This window comes from Pteropus vampyrus, unplaced genomic scaffold (genome assembly GCF_000151845.1).
Source record: "Pteropus vampyrus isolate Shadow unplaced genomic scaffold, Pvam_2.0 Scaffold3, whole genome shotgun sequence".
NCBI classification, from domain to species: domain Eukaryota; kingdom Metazoa; phylum Chordata; class Mammalia; order Chiroptera; family Pteropodidae; genus Pteropus; species Pteropus vampyrus.
This window is the reverse complement of record NW_011888784.1, coordinates 6,250,133-6,275,964: the sequence shown is the minus strand read 5'-3', so window position 1 is coordinate 6,275,964 and position 25,832 is coordinate 6,250,133. Positions and strand designations below refer to the sequence as shown.

The 25,832-nt window shown below is 41.0% G+C and overlaps 1 protein-coding gene across 1 annotated transcript in view; it reads right to left on the bottom strand.

Moving 5' to 3' along the window:
• The window catches only part of PSTPIP2 (proline-serine-threonine phosphatase interacting protein 2), an 85,106-nt gene extending 59,280 nt beyond the window's left edge, over positions 1-25,826 (bottom strand). The window contains exon 1 of the mRNA XM_023532051.1: positions 25,378-25,826. Within this exon, the coding sequence (XP_023387819.1) occupies positions 25,378-25,410 (33 nt within the window). The 5' untranslated portion in view covers positions 25,411-25,826. The remainder of the gene's footprint in view (positions 1-25,377) is intronic.
• Between the last annotated feature and the right edge of the window lie 6 nt (positions 25,827-25,832).

The window sequence follows — 25,832 nt, the reverse complement described above, 5'->3', positions numbered from 1 at the left end:
TAAATTTCTGTTAAGCCACCAAGTTTGTGGTAATTTGTTACAGCAACCACAGGAAAGTAATGCAAGGCCAAAAAAACCCTTGGCAGTACTCCACACCCACTCTGGATTTTAAAAGAAACTCAAGAAAATAGAAATTGATAGTATTTTTTAAAGATGATTTTTTAAAAATTACACACACACACACACACTTTATGCCTAAAGTCAATATATTTCTTACAGGGAACCACTAGAGGCATTTTTAGTAGAGTGGGGAACAAGAATGGCCTTATCTCCACTCCTTTATGCCAGAGGTATTAACCAAATTTGCGATGATAAATCTATTAGAAGCATAAGAGTTGGAAAGAAAGAAAACCATTTCTACTTGCAGATGATATAATACAAATGAAAAGATATTTTCAGTTCTTGGATAGGATGACTCAATGTCATTAAAATGTCCTTCTTAGTTAATTTATAACTGTAATATTGTTCCAATAAAAGTACCAACAAGTTATCTTTTTAGTTAGCTAAACAAAGTTCATACGGAAAACATAAGGTGTGAAAATAGCCAGGAAAATACTGAGAAAATAAAAGTTCTGAGGGAAAATCAGTCCTACCAGACATTTAAACATATGCTAAAGCCTCCATATTTAAAATTGCACAGTATTGGTACATAATCTAACAGACCAGTGGAATAGAACATAAAGTCCCGAAATAGACCCAAGCAGACATGTAAATTTAATATATGCTAGCGGTAACATCTCACATCACTGAGAAAAAAATGATTTTTTCATAAATGGTGCTGAGACACTGTTAGCCAAAAAGAAAATGATGAAAATAGACCTAAACTCCACCCCACACATAAGAATAAATTCAAAATGGATCAAACAACTATATGTTAAAACATAAAGGCTGGTCGCTTCCTAAAGTATATAAATGTCTAATCACTATGTTGTATATCTGAAACTAATATAACATTGTGTGTCAACTGTAATTAAAAAATAAATTTAAAAAAAAGTTAAGGTGAAAGGTAAAATCGAAAACAAAACAAAACAAAAACCCTGAAACCATACAAATACTAAAAGTAAACATTTAAAAAAGGCTTTCTAACTATGGCTTAAAATCCAAGTACAATAAAGGAAAAGATTAATAAATATGAACATTTAAAAATAAAAATTTTTCATAGCCAAGAAATAAGAAATAACATAAAAAGACAACTGACAATAAGAGAAAATACTCCAGCAAAATCATAGCTGAAGGGCTAATATCCCTAATACATAAAATAATAATAATAATAATAATAATAATAATAATAATATCCCTAATATATAAATAAGTCTTTAAAATTGATGGAAAAGGACCAAAAAATGGACAAGAGATAGGAATAGATGATTTACTGTGTTCACCTGTTCCTTCAATATACAGGAAGATATACAACCTCATCCATAAAAAGAGAAAGGTAAATGAAACTTAACTGAGATACCATTTTTTACCTATCAGAGTGGGAAAACTTACAAGTATGACAACACATCTGTTGACAAAACTGTGGGAAGCAGCCACTCTCCTATACTGCTGGTGAGAATGAAAATTCTCATTCTTAAAAACTCAAACTTTAGGAGTAGGGAATTCAACAATATCTAACCAAACCACGTATGTGTTTACCTTCTAATCCAGCTATCTCACTTCTAGGAATTTACCCTGAAGATACACCTCCAACAAAATCAAAATATATATGCACAGTTATTTATGGTAGTAGTTTGTAACTGAAGATAATGAGGGCCACATTTCTCTTAGAAAAAGGAGCAGTGATATGCTAGAGCAGACTCACTCCAGTAACTGAGAAGCAGTTGTGCACATCTCTTCCTAACTTCTTGTTCAGTGATTTCATGTTGGTGGCTTGAAACTGGTCATGGAGAGAGTTTTACACCATGGCAACTGCAAATGCTGCAAATCAGAGTATTAAAACCACTGGAAAGCTGTTTGTTAAGTATATACCAGCACATCACTAGAAGGGACTGGAAAACATTGCAAGTGGGGGAAGGGTAGAATGACCCTATGGTGTTGGAGTGGACTTAGAGGTATCTCTATGTATACACACATCTATTTCCTCACTCTGCCGGTTAAGAGGACCTAGAAACAATGACATTCGAGTGGCAATGACCACAGCTAGAGCATATATATTGGTTTCTAAATAGGATTCTATAAAAAGTAACCAGGGTTCTTTGGAGAAATGGCAGATTCCAGGAATGGGGCAAAGAAATGATCTATTAAGCCTGTAACATCTTGTGCCAAAAAAACAAGGAATGCTCAAAGAATGATGAGGGCATATCAAAAGGACACAGGATCTAGGACATAGGATACAGTTAAAGGAGTTCCCCACAGTCCAAATCTAGGACAATTTGAGCATCAAGATAAAAAATTATGGTGACATGTTATAATCCATTGCATAAAACAAGAATCCGTGAATCCATACTAAAGATGGGTTGGTGGGGGAGCTCTTCCTTATAGTAAACTTTATTATGGAGATGGAATTAGAAAATCACCATACAAAGAGCTGCATAAAATGTTCACAGCAGCTTTATTTGTAATAGCCAAAAAATGTTCATCAACAGGTCAATAGATAAACCATGATATGTCCATAAAGTGGAATATTATTCAGTAATAAAAAAGAACAAACTATTAATACACAGAACAACATGGATAAATCTCAAAATAATTATGATAAATGAAAGAAGCCAGGCAAAAACGAGTAAGTTCTTCTTGTGCTTCAATTATATAAATTCTAGAAAATGCAATTAATCTGCAGTGACAGAGAGTGCATCACTGATTGCCTAGGGAGAGACTGATGAGGTAAGATGGATTTCAAAGGGACAGGAGAAAACTGTCAGGGTGATGGATATATTCACTATCTTAATTGTAGTGATGATTTCATGGGTGGTATACACATGTCAAAATATATTAAATTGTATACTTTAAACATGGGCAGTTTATTATATGTCAATTTTTTAAATAAAGTTGTTAAAAGTTTTTAATCATAAGAAATGTTTGAAGAAATTTAGCAGCCATCCTGGTAATAATTGATTCGGGCAAGAATTATCAATGGATGTTAAAACTAATAGACAAAAGTTTGAGGAAAATGTTATGTTTACATAGTTTCAAACTATCTTCCGTTAAACTACTTATTGATTACAAAGAGGAAAGCAGTAACCTTACCATGGAGACACCTAGAAAACCACTGTGGTGTTTTCTAACACCTAACACTATGGCCTAAGCTAAAGAATGGCCCACTAAACACGCTCATGACCTAATCCCCAGAACTTGTGAATATAGTTCCCTATATGACAAAAAGAATTTTTACAGATGGGATTAAATTAAGGATCTTGAGATGGGGAAATTATTTTGGATTATCCCGGTAAAACCAATGTAATCACAGGGTCCCTTATAAGAAGGAGGCAGGAAATGTGATGGACAGGTGCAGAGGTAAGCCAGAGAGATACAGAGACAGAGACAGAGAGACAGAGTGACAGACTGACAGAGAGAGAGACAGAGAGAGAGAAAAAGAGATTTGAAGATAATATGCTGCTGGCTTGAAGTCGGGGGAAGGGAGCCACAAGCCAATGAATTACAGGCAGCCTCTAGAAGCTGGAAAAGGCAAGAAAAGGGATTCTTTTCTAGAGGATCCAGAGAGAATCAAGCTTGCTAACACCTTGATTTTAGCCAAGTGAAAAGCCCATTTTAGACTTATGACCTCCAGAACTTTAAGATAATAAATTCAAATTTATTATCTTAACTTGTGGTTATTTGTCACAGAAGCAATAGGCAACTAACACAACCACCTTAACCAAAGTGGCAAAATTAACACCACCAAGAACAGTACAAATAAACATCATGTTGCCCTCTGATACTGAAAAGAATACAGCGTCACTTCTGTGAAATTTCTGCCCCAAATGCACAGCCTGAATCTAATCATAAGGAAACAGGCAAGCTCAAATTAAGGCATTCTACAAAACAACTGCCCTGTACTCTTCAAAAACATCACAGTCATAAATACGAAGGAAAACTAAGGAACTCTTTCAGATTAAAGGAGACTGACAAAACTTGGCAACTAAATGCAACGCAGAACCCTAGATTGAAAATGTTTTCTTCTTTTGTTATAAAGGACATTATTGGGGAAATTTGAGTCTTTATATTATCTAACAGTTTTGTAGTATGTGATTATGCAAGAAAATATCCTTATATTTAGGAAATACACAACATTGTATTTTGGATAAAGGAAAATCATGCCTGCAACTTTTAAATGGTTTAAAAAATGAATGCGTGTAATATACGTAATACATATGATGCATATTATATATTCACAGATATATAAATATCTACGAAGATATTTACATGTTAATCCCCAGAACCTGTGAATGTTTCCCAACATGACAAAGAAGGATTTTACAGATGTGACAGTGAAATTGTGAAGATGTGAAGTTAAGGAAATTGGGAATCTCTATATGTATGTACATACATACATGATTTACATTATGTATGGTGAGATCATGACTTCGTGAAAGATGTATTATCCCTACACATTTAACTTAGAAGGCATAAGATTTAGACGTCAATGTTCTCAAAGTTGGCTGTGTTCAACATTACCCATCTAACCTTCAACATAATCCAAATTTCTCTCTCTCTCTCTCTCTCACACACACACACACACACACACACACACACACATACGCACACTTGCACACACACACACTCAGGGACATGAGAAATTTGATTTGCAAATCCACTGGGAGATAAAATCTAAGAATTGAATGTGAGTGTTTTAATTTGTAAAGAACATTAGGCCACCCCTGAGTTCACTGCTAATGTTAGTGCTAAGCCTTTTCCAGTTAATACAAACAAGTTGAAGTTCTCTAGGTTACCTGAGAGGGGCACGGCTATACATACACAGGGTAACATCGGTGATGTGACAATGCCGAGAAATACAGACCCAAAAGGCCTACTCCTGGTCTATGGCATTCCATGGAGAATCCCCAGACATGCCCAAGACACTGCCCAGGCCTGGAGAGGCAAGCAAGTGCCAGGAAAAGACTGTACCTGAAACTAGAAGTAGGTCCTCAAATATGCAGCCAAGAGAACCACAGAATGAGACGCCAAACCCAGCAGTCCAGACAACAAAGCCAAGAAAGCAAACCGGATCAAGCACCCAGTATAGTTACTACTGTCAGATGCAAATACAGAATTGAGAGCCAGGAATCCAAAGTAGGTCAAACCCAGGGGAATGTCCATTTACTGCACCCGCTGACTTGTACTCCCTCTCCTCCAGGTGGCAGGTGTGAGCCCAATCCATAAAAACTCCAACAGCCTCTCACACCCTCCACGTTACATTCTCACTGCAATATAATTATGAAGGCCTTTAATCTCTAGCTATCCTTCTGGTTGACCCATTAGGCAAACCAGATATTCAAAGAAGAATAAATCTTAAAGTCTTAAAACAATATATAACTGTGAAGACTCTTAAGGAGACACATCCCTGCAGAAGTAATGGCTAGATACATTTCACAGCTGTTAACTGGGAAACCTCAACTTAATTATTTTTCCGATATTCAAGTAATCCAAATATTTAATTGCCAGGACTTTTTTCCATGACAACTTACTTGAAGTAAAGAAATTGCAAGTTAATGGAAAATAATTACTGTTAATGAAAATAACTTTTTCTATGGTAAAACCTAGCTTCATTCATTCCTATTCAGTTTCTCTCATCTTAACCAATCTGTTTCTAAAACCTCAATATATAACTGGAAGAATCCTCAAAAATTCCCTTATATTCTCAGGACGTGGATTCTCCAAGGCAAAAGTAGACTTATAATTTATAACAAACTGTGAACCAAAAATGATTCAGGGTTAATTATCAACTGATCAGAAAGCACAATCAATCAGAATATCCATTCCCTAAACATTCTAAGTAATTAAAGAGTTTATTTACTTTCCTATAGTGTTATAGCCTTGGAATGCTATTATTTTAGAGAACATCTTAGAGCTCAACCATATAATTAATTTCCATCCTTTTACCAATGAAGAAACTGAGGCTTAGGGTGCAATTTGACCAGTCATTATATTACTAACATGAACAAAAATACATCAGTGCAAAAAGGGTTACTCAACCAACATCATTCAAAATAAATGCAATGATCTCCAAATTTGCACATCGGGCTGATTAACTCTGGTTCTGAGTAATAACACCAAGTAATCCATGTTTTTGTTCCAGAAATTATTCATCCTCCATGTCTCAGTGATTCAGCCTTCCCTGACCCCTGAAATATGTGACTCCTGTTTCTACTTGTTCCTACTGACTCTCTATAAAACTGACAATTTATGCTGTCCTTCAGGGCTTTTTTCAAAGTTTAAATTTAGTTAAGCTTTAGATTTGGTTTATTTCTAGTTTTACCACTGCTATTTCACTGAGGCCAGCCCCAAGTTCGATATATTTTGGGTTTTCTGGAATTTCTACCCATGACTTTTGGAAATATTCAATTTCAGATTTATGCATGTCTCAAATGTCAGGATTTTAGAAGCAAATCAGAAGTATTTCTCCAGGACACGTTACTCTGAGTCCACTGCTTTTTCTCCTTCTCTAACTCGCTAATTTCTTACCCAGCTTGATCCAATAAACATCTTGCATGAATTCTGAGTACAGAGGATAGATATTCAGGCATCTTAGATTTAAAATACATGCTACAATGGCATTTGACTGAGCTAGATCAATAAATTTGATTAATCAAAACTAAATCCCAATTAAATTGAATTGAAAACTTATGTCTACACAAAACTATACATCAATCTTTATAGCAGTTTTATTCTTAATTGCCCCAAATTGGAAGCAACCAAGATATCTCTCAATAGGTGAATGGATAAACAAACTATGGTATATCCGTACTATGGAATATTATTTATTCAGTGGTAAGAAGAAATGAGCTAGCCAGCCACAAAAGACATGGGAGAATCTTAAACACATATTGCTAAATAAAAGAAGTCAATCGGAAAAGGCTACATTCTGTACAATTCCAACTATATTACGTTCTGGAAAAAGTAAAACTATGAAAACAATAAAAAGTCACTGGTTGCTAAGGGTTTGGGGAGAAAGAAGGAAGGATGAAGAGAGGATTTTTCAGGTCAGTGAAACTATTCTGTATGATACTGTAAAGTTGGATACATGACATTATGCATTTGTCAAAACCCATAGGAAACAAAGAATGAACCTTAATGTAAACTATGGACTTTAGCTAATAATACTGTATTCATATTGGTGCAAATATACCTTGCTAATGCAAGACATTAATAATGGGGAAACGGAGACGGGGAGTAATATGGGAACTCTGCACTTTTGTTCAATTTTTCAGTAAACTTAAAACTGCTCTAAATAATAAAATCTATTAATTTTTTTTTTTTTTTTTTAGTTGTTGAAACAACCATTGGTAACATAGCATGCTTTAGCTCTCTAGGTAATTACTAGAAATAAGTTTTCCTGACTTGATCATTTCAACAAATTGGCTTTTAATAAACTGATTCTCCACAATTTGGCCTGCCTCCTCCTGGAACCACATAGGATCTTTCTGTTCCTCAAACACACCGGGCCCTTTCCAGTCTCACTGCTTTCTCTCCTTTTCCTCCAGCTGCCTGCAAGGCTAGCCGGACCTGACCTTACCCTTCACATCTCAGCTCAAATGTCATCTTCTCAGAGAAGTCCTCGACAACCACTCCATCTCCACATACACATCAGATGACTGTCCAATCACCCATGTGGTAGACAGAATAATAACCCCCCAAGATGTCCAAGTAATAATCCATAGAATTTACGAATATGTTATCTTTCATGGCAAAAGGAATGCTGCAGTTGTGATTAAATTAAGGGCCTTGAGATGAGATTACCTTGAGGTGGACCAGAGGTTAATCACAAGAGTCCTTAAAAGGGAGGTAGATAAGGGGAAAGGGCATTAAATATATGGTGACAGAAGGAAATTTAACTTTGGGTGATGAATGCACAATACAATACACGTATGACATATTATTGAATTGTACTTTGAAATCTATATAATTTCATTAACCAATGTCACCCCATATATTAATTTTTTTAAAAAGCAAATGAAAAAATTAATTAATTAACTAATTAATTAATTTTAAAAAAGAGAGAAGCCGAGTGATATGATTGCTGGGCTTGATAATGAAAGAGGGCCACAAACCAAAAAATGCAGGCAGCCTCTAGAAGCCGGAAAAGGCAAGGACTGGATTCTCCCCTTGAACCTCCACAGGGAATGCAGTGTGCAGACAACCTTGATTTTAGTCCAGTGAGACTTCTGACATCCAGGACTATATGAAGAGGAATTTGTGTTATTACAGCTGCTATAGGAAGCTCATACACTCTATTTCCTTCACTGTACTTACCAAGTTCCTTTATTGTATGGTATATATCTATTTGGCCACTATAGATCTCTCATGCACTAGAATATAAGTTTCCAGAATCTGATGTCAAGCCTGGCACAGAGTAGGTACTCAATAAACACTTGATTAAGGCAGAACTTCTAGCCTCAACCCTCATAGCTATCATCATCCAGATGTTACAGATGTGGACATAGACTCAGAGAGGTTATACTACTAGACCAAAGTCACACAGAAATAATAGCTGAGCAGAGATTCAAAGCCAGGTACACCCAGTGCCAAAGCCTGTGCCGCTGAGCCCTTTAAAAAGAGGATAATAATTACACGAGGATAATACCGTGTAATTAGCAGCATGGCAGAAGCATAGAGATGCTGTGGAGCACAGAGGAGAGGCAGCACTGCCAAGGCTGGTAAGATGAGGCCTCACGGAAGAGAACATTCTAAAAGCCTTACGAAGGAATTTTCTAGGTGAAAAAGCAGGATAGAGGTAATTGTTTTTGTTCAGATAGTTTGAAATTTTTTGTCAGTCAAGCAAAATTGAGTACCCATGGGGATGGGAGTTTAAGGGAAGAAGAAATAAAAGAGTTTGGAAATCTTTAATGGAAGGTAGTTTGGGGTAAGCGTGCCCTACAACAAGCTCCCTCTGGGTGTAGGGCCTCCAGGCAGATGGCTCTTTGAAGCAGACTTTCCCTTTCTTCCTTTGAACCTTGATATATCTGGATGAACCTGTGCCTTCAGTTGGCGATTGTCATCAAATAAAACTGGTGCTTAACTAACTATTCCAGACTATTCCAAAGTTTTGGTTAGTATAAATAATGTTGCAGTGTACACTCTTCTGCATAAGCACTTTTTCATATTTGCAATATTTCCTTGCCAGGAGAGGCATTACTGTGCCAAAGCCTATGACTGTAAAGACTAATACCCCATGCAGCCCAATCCTTTTCAAAATAATTTTACCAGTTTACCCTGTCGCCGGCAATGATTCAGAGTGCTCATGTCCCTGACTCTTTTCCAGAGGAAGGCACTACACTTTATGTACATATTTTAAACTAGTTAATTTGATAGGTGAAAAACATAATCTCAGTACTGTTTTAATTTGGGGTTTTTAACTATTAGTGAGGTTGAACATCTTCGATATTTTTACGGTACTTTCACTTTCAGAGCTTCATTTGTGATTTGAGAAAATCACTTTTAAAACAGACTAAGGCAAAAGCTGGAGCGAGTAGGCATAAACAAGTACAAACATGAGAAAACCTAATCTTTTCTGGCTGCACCTTTCTGGCTGAATAAGTAGCTCACTGAGCTTTGGGTGGGCTTCTCACACAGCCCCAAACACACCTTCCCCCTTCCTTCTCTCTCTCTGTGGCAGAGCCCTGCTCGGCAGTCAGGACCCCCTCCGTCAACACAAAGCTCCAGGGGCCCTGGAGCAGCTGGGAGGGCGGAAAATCCCAAGACTGTGCTGAGTCCACTTTTTACGTCCAGGTGGTCCCTTGGCAACGCAGGGCTCATAGCTGGTCAGCGAATTTGCAAGGATTTCTTGTGCAAAACTGATCCCCACGTATGTTCTCCCAGCTCCCCACTCCCATCCCGAGCCCAGGCCTCCCTTGTTCTGTGAACCACCCTTCTGCAAGGTGTTTATCATTGTCAAAGGACTCTTTCTTCCAGGGCCAGGACTAGGATGAGGCAAAGGACACACAGGACCATGGAAGTGCATGCCTTCCTTTAAAATTTTTAAATTTTGTTTGTTGTGGGGGGGGGCATTCATTTGATTTTAAAAAGTATATTGCATGAAATTATTATTTGTCTTGATTACTGAGGGAAATTTTTTCTTTGACACACCTTTAAATTTTATCCCCAATGCCAGTGTCTGTTGCTCGTCCTGACTCTGATCCCACTCAGCAGAGACGCCTTTCTCCACCAAGGATCTCTCTTAGTCAGTCTCGTTAAGGTGCAAATGACTTAACCACTACGTTTCTTGGGGAGGCACTTAAAACATTTTTTTTTTAATTTACAGAATACCTGATTCTTCCGCAATGAACACTTCAGCAAAAAAGAACATTAAAATTACCCATAATCTAGAAAACCAGAGATAATTGCCATTTATCTGCTTTTAAAAAATACAAAAGTGCTCAGCTGGGGAAAATCAGCTTTCTAACCTGCTGTTCCATACTAGGATCATAAATATGCTTCTTCAACAGCTTATATGGACGAGCTATATAAGCATGTGTGTGTAAGATCAGGTACACATGGAAAATCCTCTAGAAAGTTACTCTATAAGTTACCCTGGAGGCTGGGATTTGAAGTGCTAAGGCAAGGCCTTTGATGTTATATGCTTTTTGCTAAATATGCATCTGCATCATTTTGCTATTTTAAAATGAACATGTTACATTCCTGCTTTTTTAAAGTACAATAAAAATTAAAAACAAATGACCCGTTGTATTCGCAGGTGGTTCTTTCTGCTTACAGGCCAGGCAGTGAGGAGAGGTCATTATGACTGGGTTAGTCTTGTCACCAGAATATGTGGGAGCTGGAGGGAGGGGGTCTTCCCTAGACTTGACTCTCCCCCCAGCCAGGTAGAGCACCCTAAAAATAAAGCCTTGGCCTTGGCACAGGCAGGTGGCAAGGCCCCTTTCCTGCAGATTGGTCCGTGTCCCTTTGGGGTTGTTACTTTTATTCTGTCTGAACAGGTGTACTTGTTCTTCTTTTAATGATTTTTTTTTATTTTAATTCTTTACTTTTAAAGTTACACATAGTTTATTGTAGAAAAATTGAAAAGTACAGATAAGCAAAAAGAAATTCTATTTCTTCTATTACATGAAATCTCAGAGAAAACAATAGTTAATATTTTGCTGTACAATCCCAATATTTTCCTAATAACATGACTATGGCTTCATATTTTTCAAATAAAAATGAAGTCTTATTTTACAAATTGGTTTGTAACTTTTTTTAACTTAATGTATTATAAATTATCTTTCCTGGTGTTTGCTTTAAATCATAATTTGTAGGGACTAAAAATTGCTCTAACAATTCCTTAAAGTTTTTAAAGTGATTTTCCCTCATCATTTTCATTCATTACCTCAATTTTTTAAGTTACTGTAACTGCAATATAACCTACAATTTTGACTTATTGACAATGCTACCCCCTTAACACACCTGTAATCAATTTTCTGGAACACATTATGGTCTTAGGATGGGGCAGCCCAGATATTATTATCCACACTGCACAACAGGAAGCTCAAACCCTGAGTGGTTAGCTATGTGGCTTTGGGCAAGTCACTCACATAGTATAAGGTGGAGTAGGGTGTAGATCTCAAGTGATAGGTACCCAGGGCCAGGAAGACTGCGGCTGCCCTTGGCTGGTGGCCTCTCTCTCCCACCTTCCTGTTCTCTCCTGATCAATCCCAATTTGATCGGAATAGCTGTAGTCAGCCTCTGAGAGTGCACTCAGCCTCTCTGGGGCCCCCTTGGTCTTTCTAGGCTTCCAGCTTCCCCATCTGAAACTCCTCCCATAGGACTTTGGCCTCGGGCTCCTAGCTGGCTGAGCCCTTGGGCCCTGGGGACTTTCAGTTTAGTTTCTGCAGAAGAGACCATGTGGTTCACAGGTAGGTGCCCTGATCTGCAACACGTGCTCCCTTTCACTTAGAGCTGAGGACACCCGAAAGGAATACCTGGGTCCCTCACACACAGGTTCCCCGCCCATATAGCCCAGGAAAGGGCAGTACCAGCCTGGGTTAGCCTGGGAGAGGCCTGCCAGCTAAGACAGTGGCCATGGGCCAAGGCTGGTCGGAATCAAGGCCAACCACTCTTACGAGCAGGAATTATGTGGGAATCCTGATTAAATAGGTAGGTGCTAACATAGGACAGGGAGATGAGGAAGCCTGAGCTGAGCATAGATGGCCCACAGGACAGGTCAACTGTCCATATCTGGCCATGAACATAGTGCTGACCAAGGTCTGAAGAAAATACTTTTATTCTGGAGAAGGGTCTTTTTGGACCCCTAGTTCAGGGCCTAGATCCCTAGGGATGGAGGACACTTAGCGTCTGCATTTGATAACAAGGGATATGTCCATAGAGCAGATTCCCAGAGGCAGGGCGACCACAGCCTGGAGTAGTGAAGGGACTTAGATGCCTGCATTTCTAAGGTTCTCAGACATTTGTGGCCATTTACAAACCTGTCACTTCAGGCAGCTTTTCTTTAAATAGAAAACGTATTTCCAATAAGAGCAGAGACTCAGCACTGCAGGGCAAGAGTGAAGATGAAAGACCCTTGTGACCATTTTCTCAGCATGTCACCTTGCATCCATCACTCAGCAAATTCAAGTCCAAAAGGTAACCAGGCTCCAGCCCCTCAGAGAGCAGCCAAACTATCAACTGTTTTCACTCAAGCACGACCTTCAGGTGAGGGTAGGGTATCAGTCCCCCTACCCTAAGTATTTAAGTATTTAAGTATTCCTTCCAGCTCTATGCCATGCCATATCCATTCTTGAGGTGTTCTAGAAACACAAATTTCCCCATCTTATCGCATGTATAGTGCAATCTTAGCACTTTTAGGGACTGGTCCCTCATAGCACCCACCTATCTAGGGCCTGCCCTAGAACCTTGCTCTGCTAACCCACTGCTTTCAGTGTGAGGAGACTAGGTCCACCTGTTTCTGATCAGTGTCATACATGTGTGTCTTCCCCTTAACAAAGGTGTGGGTCCCTTCAGGGCAGGCGTCCATCTCCTGACATTAGAGGTCCACACAGATCCCTGCAGAAGGGACCATGTGGCTCACAGGTTGGTGCCCTGATCTGCAGCACATATGCTCCCTTTCACTCAGAGCTGAGGACACCTGAAAGGAATACCTGGGTCCCTCACACACAGGCTCCCCACCCACACAGCCCAGGAAAGGGTAGTACCAGCCTGGGTCAGCCCAAGAGAGGCCTGCCAGCTAAGACAGTGGCTGTGGCCAAAGCTGGTCAGAATCAAGGCCAACCACAAATGTTGGAACACCTGAGGGCTCGGACACAAAGACGAATACTGAGTAAAACTCGCACCATTGAAAAGGGCGAAGAAAAATAATTTGGTGTTTATTAAGCTCAGTGCAGGAAGGAATTTTAAACCTGATGTGTAACAGATGAAATCACAAAAGATGAGCTCAACAAACTTGACTGTGTTTTTAGAATACATACACATACTTAAGAATAATTATCATTTTACAGATGAGGACACTGAGCTTAGGAAGGCTGAGTAATTTTAACAAGGACACACCCCTTGGCTTGAAAGGAGCAAAGCCAGGATTCTTGCCCAGGAATGTCCAACACAAAAGCTCATGTGCCTAAGGACCAACTTTCTCTATTGCACACCGTATTTTCTGGATGCTGGGGCATGTGAATTACACTCACAACTCTTTACACACCCATATACAAGAATACATATTCAAATATTGGTAGTCTGTGACAAAGAATATCTTTACCATTATTAAAGCTTATGTAGATATATAAGTAAAGAATGAGGAAGGAAACAACACTATTTGTCAAAGAGGAAATACAAGAAGAAAATTAAAAAACACAAATGAAAGTTTAACAAGGCACTCATTTTTGCTGATTTAATGGGAAAGGGAAAAGCCACAATGGCCATGACTGATAAAGTGAAATTGGTATCTTCAGATATTATCGGGGACACTGAGAATACATCTCCCCCTTAGGAAATCAGCTTGGTTCTATATATCAAATGTTTTTAAATGTCCTACTGTCAATGAACATTATTTTCAGTCATTCAACAGATATTACTGTGAACCTATTATGTGCCAAGCACTGAACCAGGTACTGCTGGAGTAACCAGACAGCAGTGTAGATCCTGACACCATGGATGGCCATGCCAGCCCTGGAATGATCAGCTGGGGACTTCATATATATGAGACAGAAATAAGTATTGTCCTTGTCTAGGTCACTGTTGTTTTGAATTTTTCTATTACTCATGGCCAAACCTAACCTAATTTATATAGAATGTAAGTGAGCTTTCACCAGCCAGTATCTGGTGTCTTAACCCAGTAAAAGGTAAGATCATCAAAACAGAATGAGAATGTGGAAGGGAAGTGGAAGGCTGATGAGAATGGAAAAGTTATGAAATTATCATTGTGAAAAGAGAGTGATCTTATTAAAGAAACATAGTAAAACAGCTAGGCAGTGACAAGTTCTTCCATGAGTTTCCAGAAATAAATATTAAAGAATCCAATTTTAAAATACCCTAAATGAATGAAGATGCGCATGACAACATTATTTATTGTAAAAAAATTTGGAAATTTTTAAATTTCCTCTTGTTGTAAACATTCAAAACAACAAGAGAAGTTACATCACATAATACTTTTTAAATGATTGTTAGGAAAAGTAAATAGCAACAGATAAAATAAACTTACAATATTTCATTATCATATTTATATGTCATTTATTATATTGAAACAGTGGAATATAAAATTGTACATATACCATGGAGGGAAAAATTGGAGAAAGTACCAAATTACTAATTATAGGCCTTCAATTTTCTTAATTTTGCTGTATTAAAAACTATTATTTTAAAATATCATGTGAGATTCATCCCCTTGAGCAGATAATAATCACTAAAAGGTGAGAAGTGTGTGTCTCTCTCCATGACCCACAGCGGCTACCACAGGACAAGTATTCTACTTCACAGAGAGTTGGGTTAAACTACCTGAGAGTCCACCATGACGGGGGAAGAACCTTCCTATCTTCAATCAGTTGTTATGTTTTCTCTGTCGGTCACAGGGTCTCTCATCAGATGGTCAGCACGAAGTACATGGGGTTTGCTCTTTACGTAGGTGCTGCGCCCCTCCTTGGGTATGGGGCTTCTGGTGGAGCTAGAGCCCAGCCCTGATGATATCATTTTCCCATGCACAAGACAACCAACAAGCTACAGTGGAACAGGTTCTTTAAAGGCATGAAATGACACTTCCAATTAAAGGGAGTGCAGGGACAGAGTTTTGACTTGGATGAGTAATCTCCATTCACAGCCACATATGTGCCTCACTGTTCCTTCATTTGTTCATTCATTCACTCTGACACTTGTCATGCACCATGTTAGGTGTGGGGGACACAGGGCTGAACAAGTCAGGCAGACGTTGTGGAGCGTACGGTCTGATGGTAACTACAATATTATAGCCATAATCACAATACCATAGATTATTTAATGGGCACAGGATGCCATGGGAACAGGCAGCAGGAACAAGTTAATTGGTTAATTGGAAACGATAATCATTATTTGGTAATCGACCGAGTAGTACTCCAGTTGAGTAAGTGAGCAGGAGATGATGAGTGGCAAGTGCAGAGAGGCAGGCTAGGCTGGATCAGGCACAGCCTGGTAGGCCATGGTCAGACTTTTAGATTCCAAGTGCCGTGGGAGGCTACTGGAGGAATAGAAGCAGGGCAATAATATTTTTATCATTGATTTGTATATTTAAGAGCTCTTTAGATGATATGGGATCGGGAAAACTGTGGCTCCAACTCATGAAAGTACTAAAGCCCAGGACAACAGCTGTGCAGCAGACCTGGAAAATAATAACCAGTCCAGACTGGAACAGGGGTCAGAGGGCTCCAAGAAGGGGTGCCCAGAGGAGGATGGGGGTGGAGAGGATTTTTTTAATACCTGGTATGCTGGAGGATTAAAAAGAAAGTCTCTGATAAAGATGAATACTTCACAGAAATAGAAAAACTCATCCTAAAATTCACATGAAATCTCAAGGAACCCTCAAGAGCCAAAAGAATCTTGAAAAAGAACAAAGCTGGAGGACTCGCACTACCTAATTTCAAAACTTACTATAAAGCTACAGTAATCAAAAGAGTGTGGTACTGTCATAAAGACAGATATATAGACCAATGAAATACAATAGAAAGCCCAGAAATAAATCCTTACATGATTTTTAACAAGGGTGACTATTAGAGGAGAAACTGTTCCATGATACAACTACTGTCCATATTGTAAGCTGGACTTGGGCCAGAATAAAGGTTGCTTTCTGCAACCCCCCCATTAGACACTGTCTGATTGTAAATGATGTTCATTCAGACATATATCAGCACCCCTCTTTTGCCTCCTGCTATGCACTGGTTCCTGGAGCAGGATGTTGTCCTGACCTGATCAAACATGTAAAATAATTTCACATACCTGGTAGCATTCACGTACTAGTTAGTACCCGTGACTACTCCCCCTTTACCCTATATAATTCTTTGGCGCCTGCCAAGCACCGGAAGAAATAATTCACTTCGTCTCGCAGCCATCCAAGAGACACGCCTTGTATGTAAGTTTCCCTTAATAAACTCTATTAGTTACCAGACTAGAGCAGCCTCTTTCTTCAGTCTCACTCTGCCCTCAGCTTACAGAAGTAGATTTTGAGTCTTGGAGCTTCACAACATTGTTTTTGGCAATGATTTCTTGGATTTTACACCACAAGTAAAGGTAACAACCACAACAAAAAGATAAATTAGACTTTAGGAAAATTTTTAAAATTTTGTGTATCAAAAGACACTAACAACAGAGTAAAAAGGCACCCCAGAGAATGGGAGAAAATATTGCAAATCATATACCTGATAAAGGACTAGTATCCAGAATATATACAGAACTCCTAAAACTCAGCGAGAAAAAAGACAAACAACCCCATTCGAAACAAGTGAAGGACTTGAACAGACATTTCTCTTAAAGAAGATATATGAATGGGTAATAAACACATGAAAAAATGCTTAACATCACTAATCATTAAGGAAATGCAAATGAAAACCACAATGAGATACCACCTCCCACTCATTACAATGGGCACTCCCCAAAAAAAAACAGAAAACAGGAATTGAGGATGCAGAGAAACTGGAACCCTTCTGCACAGTTAGTGGGAACATATAATGCTATGGGGAACATATGGCAGTTCCTCAAAAAATTAAAAACAGAATTACCATATGATCCAGGAATTATACTTCTAGGTATATACTCAAAAGAACTGAAAGCAAGGTCTTGAAGAAATATTTGTGCGCCCATATTCAGAGCAGCGTTATCGACAATAGCTAAAACATGGAAGCACGCCAAGTGTCCACTGACGGATGGATAAGCTCAATGTGGTCTATACACACAAGGAATATTACTCAGCCTTAAAAATGTTAGGAAATCCTGACATATGCTACAACATGGATGAACCTTGAGGCATAATGTGAAATAAGCTCGTCACAAAAAGACAAACACTGTATGATTCCACTTATATGTGGTACTTAGGGCAGTCAAAATCACAGAGACAAAAATATAATGGTGGTTGCCAGGGGCTGGAGTAAGGGAGGATGAGGAGGTATTGTTTAATGAGTATAGACTTTCAGTTTTACAAGAAGAAAAGAGTTATGGGGATAGATGCACTATCCAACCATCACCACTTATGGTGATGGTTGCACTACAGTGTAAATGTATTTAATACCATTGAACTGTACACTTAAAAAAGGCAGAGATGGTAAATTTTATATTATGTGTATTTTACCACAATGAAAAAAAAATATGGTACCAGACTGAAAAAGAAGGGAACCAGTTAAATATGTGAAATTCAGCTGCATGGCCACTGAATATTATATATATATATATATATGTGCAGGGGTGAAGAGCAGTGAGTGCTTCTTTTTACATCGAGTAGGTGGGACTTCAATTTATTTATTCACTTGTTAGACATTTATTGAGCACATCCTCTCTTCTCAGAACTGTGTGAAGCTCTAGGGATATGGAGGCAAATGAGATGAAAGTTGATCATAGTCCTACAAGGAAGACAGGCAAGAAAACAGATGATTAAATAAAGAGTGGTAAGTGTACTGTTAAAAATATGCAGCAGACTTTCAGAAAAAGTCCCCTAACCAAGACCTGAAGGCAGGAGTAGAGGCCAATGCAAAGGCTTAGGGGAGGGGGCCAAGGAAACATCCTCCCACTGCCCTCCCCAACCTCCAAGCCCCTTAGAGTACAGAGTAGCAAGTAGTCTTGTGCGGCTGCACTTCACAGTGTGAACACTGAGTGTGAGAGTCAGGGGTCACCCATCCTCTGTCACTACAACTTTTCTTATTCTTTATTCTCATATTCTCTCTCTCTCTCTCTCTCTCCCTCTCTCCCCGTCTCTCTCTCTCTCTCTCTCTTTCTCTCTCTCTCTCTCTCTCCCTCTCTCTCTCTCTCTCTCTCTCTCTCTCTCCCCCATTGTACCATTCTTGGGGATTTATTGTTTTTCGTTTTTCAAAAATTTTCAATTACAGTTGGCGTTCATATTATTTTAGTTTATATCAGGTGCACAGCATAGCGGTTAGACATTTATATAACTTAGGATCCCCCACAAGTCCAGTACCCACCTGGCACCATACATAGTTATTACAATATTACTGACTATATTCTCTATGCTGTACTTTACATCCCCATCTTTGGAGTTTAGAAAAGCACTTGAAACTAAAATCTACACTCATAAACAGTTTTAAAAACGAACAGTCCTCTATGAAAAAAACATTTATGATCATTGCAGTTTTTTTTTAAAAATATAGTAAATATAGCATTTAAATACCTAAGAATGCTCTTTTGCTTTACTTACTAATATCTAGCTGTGATTGTTTCTGTTAAAAAAGTCTTCAGTTGGTTTCTAATCTGCTAATGCAATCCAGTGTGACCTTGGTCAATGTTAACACAATAGCCATATTTGAACAGTGAGCTCTGAGGCTATATAATCATTCCCAAAGATAGATAATGAATATTATGGATTTGTGCATTGGGGTTTAAAACTGCCCCGTGCTGCCCTTACACATATAAACAGTGCAAAGAGTTGAAGACAGGAGCATTAGGGCTGACTGAAGAAAAGCTTTCCTCTTCTTGTGAAGCAAAAGCCTCCATCAGATGTGTGGAACTCTCCTCCTTGATCCTTGTCTAAACTTCAGTCCAACATGCACAAAAAAAGATAAAGTAAATCCCCAAAAAAGGGCTTGAACAAACAAGCCAGCAGTCTACTGTGTCTCTGAGAAATCTGACTTTCCTATTTTCTTCACACTCATGCTGCTGGGAAACAAGAAGCCCAGGACTCCAAGGCAGTTTACAAAGTCTTGTTGGAGGTTGTAAGACACACAGCAGCTGTCTGAACGCAGGTGTCTGAAATAAATACCTGGTCTCCTGCTGCCTGACTGCTCTAGAGTGAGATTATACGGTACTGCAGTCTTCGTGGATCTTCATAATAATGAAGAGGTTTTAAATTCCTGGCTACAACATCTTAATCAACTTAAAGCATCCTTATTTATTTAGTTGGAAATTTTTACTAGTTTGACATCTTAAAAAATTACGACATTCTGTGAAGCTAACCAACAGTTCCTCTTACGTAAAGCCCCCTTTTCGTTAAAGCTGGAGATTTCTAGTGCAGGTAAGGAAAGAAAAATGTCAGCCATTTCCCACTCAAGATGAGCTTTTCATTAATACTGAAATTTAGATGATATTTATGCTGTAACAAAATGTGTGCAAAAATGGACATTCTGGTTACATTTAGACAATAGTAAATGAAAATTATAAAAATTAATTGCAAAATTAGCCATTAGTTGTACAAATAGAGATACTTCGGATAGTGTATATATTTGGATATAACCAATATTTTGCTTTGAGTAATCAAAATATGCTTTCACCAGAAAAATCCATAAAGTAACATGCATCCATACACACTTATACCAAGTTTCACATACAAAAAATTTTTTGACTTTGGAAAGAATTTTAACTATATGTATTTATCTATGCATGTGCTGTGTGCAGTTTTAGGCCTTTTTGTAATAGGTATCTGAGACACCAAACTCTGAATTCTGCATTCACTGTGTAGGTACAATCTGAATAAACTCTTATTTATGGGGAGGGGGAAAGAGTCTCTGATAAAAGTAAGTAAAAAAAGGCAATTAGAAAGTCCAGGAAAAACAAGAATGAGGATCTGATCATAATATACTACTTAGCTTGGAAATAAACAATCTTAGATACTTTGACAACATAGTGATTACATTGTTTGTCATTATAATCCATTTGGAAATATTTGGATTTTTAAAGCATATTCTTGCATTACCTGATATTTTAAGTTTGTTAACTCTTAGCCAAAAACCTTTTATGTCTCTCTACTTGTTCAGATTTTATTTTACATATCTCAATAAGAATTTTTGTTTTCCTTAAAAGATTGGTCCTATATCTCTCTTATTAAATTTTTAAGAAGATAAAACAATAAAAAAGGATTTTGACAATTATTTTAAAGATACATCTCACTGACTGATCTTGCAAGAACAAATTGGAGAAAGGCAATCGTCAGTGACTTTGCCTTTCATTTTGCCACTAGGCCGGACAATACAAAATAGTCTTCACGACGCGTTTCTAGGGACCAGTTTCCAAGAAAGAGTATTAAAAAAAAATTAAAGCAACAGTCTAAACGTGGTATGAAATAGCACATGGGATCAGCACGATGGGTCTGTGTGATGACTTGTTCTCTTCTTTGTTTATTTAAGAAAAAAAATGGAGCCTCCCACACTGTATAGAGAAAAGTCACCGAGCAAAGCTGGATACAGCACCAGCTCAAGCTCTGGTAAGTCCTCAGAATGACAAGATTTCAAACCAGTCAAAGGTTATGAGCAGAAAGACAGGACAGGGCACACTAAGTTTAGACAGCCCCAAGACTTCCCCCAGGAAGAGCAGAGAGGCCCTGCTCTCTGCAGGTGCAGTAAGTTAGGGAAGAGTGTTGAGACGGGGACTAGGAAGCTGGTCTGAACAAGAGCCTTGACAATCAGAAAGGCTGGGTCGAAATAGAATTTAGAGGATGTACAGGGACAGATTGGGCCTCACACCCAAGTGAGGAACATGGGAATCTCCTGTGTGAAGGACATCTACCTCTTCCGGAGCAGGTTCTACAGTCATCTGTGCATATCCACATTTGAAAGACACTTGTGTCTGATCATGCTAAAGACTGTGATTTTTTCCTCTACTGTGGCCCAGCTACCGCCCTGGAGCTCTGGAAAGCACAGCCATGGTCACTGTTTTATTCTAACAAGGTACCATCCACATTAACCAGCCCAAATGACACAGCACCATTAAACCACACTGCCACAAAAAAAGGAACACATAGGTAAGGCGCGCTTCTTGTCAGGCAAACTAGGGACCAATCCCAATTTAAAGAACACTGAGTATCCCCCTTCTCAAACGGATCCACTGAAAACTTCCTTTAAATAAGCATTCTCATGGAGCATTTGAATAAGATTGTTTATGAAGTACATGCTGACTCATACCTTTTCAGGAACATCTACCTAATTTGACCATGGGCCTCTCAACTTCCATGGAACATTCCTCTCTTGGGTCTGGGATAGATTTCCTGGTTGTAGTCTGATGTCTCTGCCTCTCTCTGCCCGCCTCCCTCCTCCTGCGTAGACATAGGCATTCACTAAGAGTGCTTCTTTTGGACGTTTTATCTCTTCATTCTTTCTCTTCAACTGAGTGACTGTCACCCACTTCCTTTAATTGTCACCTCTGTGCTAATAGCTGATAGTGTTCACTATGTGCCAGGCACTGTACTAAACTCTGATTTCATCCCCTCAACAGTCCTATGGAGCAGACATTGTTATTATCCCCATTTTTATTCATTGGAAAACTGAGGCTTGGGAGGGGGGTTGAAGCAACTGCCTAAGGTGCCCAGTGAGTAAGGGGCAGACCCGGGATTTGAACTCGGCCAGTCCACCTCATGGCCTCTGCTGGTAACTGATGACATCCTGTACTTCACACTGTTCCATGTATTCTCTCACCTGGACAGCCTTTCCAAAGGGCTAGGGTCATTTCCACCAACCTTTCAAACTGAGAATGCAGACCACCAGACATCAAAGAGTACTCAGTGACATGTTTGCACTGGTTGTTAAAACATTAAAATATTTCCAAACCCTGCCACCTGGCACCCTGCCCTCCCCAGGACCCTCCCATTCCCCATAATACCTCCCCAAATCCAGCACCCCTGGCATGGTGCTGGGAGCTGAGGGCTGGGGAGTGGGGGCTTCAAGATGCTGTTGGCCTTGGTCCTCGCAGTGCTACCCCTGTAGTTAAATATTGTTAATATCACTTCTGCCTCCTCCCCCTTCTCTTTCCACAAATCAGTTCCTCCTCCCGACTTCCTCATTCTCCAGTTTATGCTACAAGAGCCCTCCTTTCCTCTTCCCTACTGCTCACCTTCAATTGGTGGCATTGTCCTGTGCCTTTGACCTCTTCTACCCTCTGCTGCTCCTCCCACCTGTTCCACCCTGGAGCAGACCCTTTCTACTCCAAGCCCTGTTTCCTTGGTCCCTGCTGGACTCTCCATCCTCCCTGCCCCTTCCTCCTCCATCCTCGAAGCAAGGCATTCAAGGCCAAAGCCTTGTTTCTTCATGAGAAATCTATTCTCTAACAAAAGTGGTGATCCTATCCTGCAAATACCTTCTCCATTAGAGTTCCTTATACAGAGAAGGTATTTCATGAATATGTATTAAATTCGGTCAACTGATACCTGCTATGTTTGTAAAGTTCCCTACCTTACCCAATCACATTGTCTTTGAAACATGAAAGTCACTGCCATACCCTCAGTGCTCACAACAGCCCTTGCCTCCCCACCCTGAGAGTGTGAAAGTCTCACAGGCAGCCCCTGAACCCTCCAACAGATTCCCTGCTGCCCCTCTCCTTTCAAGTCCTGGTTACCTGTCCCTTCTGCCTGACTCCTGAGCATCCAAGGCAAGGCACTATAGCAGCTGTTCGGGGCTCAGCTGATGGTAACACCCAGTGCTTGCCCTCCAGAAGCTCATGGTTAGAGCTGAAGGAGAAAGATATATTCATATGAAGGTCCAATGGTGAACCACAAACTTCCTCTGGCACTGCCATGGAAGACAGACATATAGACAGCTATTCTGGGACACTTGCTGAGTGCCACCTTTCTTGAGGCACTCACTGAATATTTGGTCCACACTCCCTGCTCCACTATTAAACAGCTCTAGGACCTTGGGAATGTTGCTTAACCTCTCTGCCACTCAGTTTCCTCATCTGTGAAATGGGATAATAAGTAATCTACCCCATAGGGTAGTTGTGCAGCTTAAATGAGTAGTATGTGTGAAGCATTCAGAGGAACTTTCCAAAGACTCTGTGCAAAGTACTATTAGCAATTGTTTATATTGACATAAGCGTCACAGAAAATTAGACATGGAAGATACTCTTTGTAAATTATTTCTCAAGATCTCAGGTAACTTCTGAAAGTACAACCCAAAAAGTTTTGCCCCCACATCATCACACAACCTCTAAATCCCAACCCAGATCTCATTTCTGCCCCCTTCCCCTTCTCACTCCTGCAAGAATGCATCGGGAACAGCTGGGGGGCTCCCTTACTGTGGCCTGGGAGCCCTTTGAGGATTCAGCTCTCACCCCACCACATGCCCTGTTGGCCTTACAGATCTACTTTACTTGTTCAGCAACTATTTGCTGAGCACCTATTATATCAGCCTGTGCAAGGGGCAGTGGCACTGGAAGCCAGCACAGTACTTGTCCACAAGGTGCTCACATGTTTGTAGGCCCCAAATTCAAAACTCTAAACTAACAAATACTATGAAGAAAGAGGATGTACACCAAGTGAGCAGGTGACGGGGCCTGTTGGGCGTAATCAGGAAAAGCTTCCCTGAAGAGGTGACATCTGGGTCAAGATCTGAAAATTGGGTGGCATGCCTTGTGGGCTGGGGAGACGGGTCTCTCTGCTTTGCTTTTTCCCACAATGCCTGTCATGAAACCTCAAAGTCCTATATTCTACCTGAAGAATTCCCAGGCCTCCACACAGGGCCATCTATGAGGTTGTTCACCCTCTCTGTGAATCTTCATGATCCTGCACCCTATAGGTGAGCAGTGCCCCAAGAGAATCTCAACAATTTCAGGAAAAGGGACCTCACAAGGCAGGATATTAACTGTCTCTGAGGCCACATTGTCAGTTTTATCCAACCAGCAGCCCATGATGGGGGACAAGGACCTGCCAGGCAGCTGTGAAGCTAAATGGAAGGCAAGCAGTGTTCCAAGTAAGGAGTTGCCGCCACTTGGCAGCTGTAGGTCAACTCTGAGGTGTGCTGACTTCCTGCTCCTTTCTTAAAGGGATAAGGGCAGTTCCTCCAAGTGAGGGGGTACACACCCTTGAGGGGCACCTGGGGAGTGAGAAGACTCGATAGAGGAAGGCGGCAGGCAGCCTGCTGCCTCCTGCTTGGGCCGGTCCTACGCGGACTGGATGCCCCCACCAGCTCTAAGGTCTCACACACGTCAGCCTCCTTCTGCGCAGGGCCAAGGCCTGGGGAGGGGATTCAGGACACTGGCCTGCCAGATGGGCATAGCAAGAGAACCCCTCTAAGTTCTGCAGGGTAAAGTCGGGCGCTAACGGGGCTCAGACAGGATGTACGTTTCCGGGGACCTGGTAAAGACCATCCCCTGGGGGTGACTGCCGCTGTCGGCCCAGCGAAGATTACCCCAGGTGCCCCCAAATCCACTGACGGCGCAGCCTCCGGGGCCACCGGCTACTCTTCCCAGTCGGGTCGCTCCTCCCTTTGGGTCTCGGTTTCCTCTACTGTGAGATGAGGGGTGGATGTCCCCACTCTGTGGGGTCTCGGGCTATACCCGTCCGCGGGAGTACGAGCTGCTGGGGGCACGGACGGCAGAAGAGAACCCAGGGACGAGACCCGAGGACTTGCAGACGCGCGGTCGGCTAGGGGCCGCGGCGGAGAGGGGCCGCGGCCGGGTGTCCATACGGGTTCTGACCCTGAGCAGCAGGACCAGGATCTCCACCGCCAGCCGGGTCCCCGGACACCCCAGGCGCGCGGCGCCGCGCACGGTCCCAGAGTGGTGCGGACCTGGGGAGCCCGTGCGCTTGCCCGTGGCGCGGCCCGGGGCTGGCCGCCTGCCCCGGCGGGTTCCGAGCCCGGAGATCTGCCGCCCGCCCCGCAGACTTACCCAGAAGTTCCCCTTGAACAGTGAGCCCGTCATGGCCGGCGCGCGGGCTGGTTTGGAGCAGAGCGGAGCAGCTGCAGCGGTGGGGAAGCCTGGCGGTCACGGCGGGTAGTCCCGCAGCCCAGCTCTGGAGTCGCACCGTCAGCCGGGAGGGCCCGCCCTGGGGTCCTAAACCACGCCCGATGCCGCACGCCAGGCTGGTGCGCTCCGCCTCCCGCCCTGCGGGCGCCTGATGCCCGGAGCCCGGCTCTCAAGTCACGTCCCGCGCTCGGACAGGTTTAAAGCCCCCTCCAAGGTCAGCCAGCGATCAACTAGCGAGCCCTTTTCAAGAAGCCTCGGGGGTTTAGAAGGAACTGGTCCAGTCGCCTGCCCGAATTCGGCTCCGGCCCTGCCCACTCCAGTCTCGACCGAATTCCACGCAGAGAAATCCAAGTTCAGCGGAGTGATGGAGAAGCCCC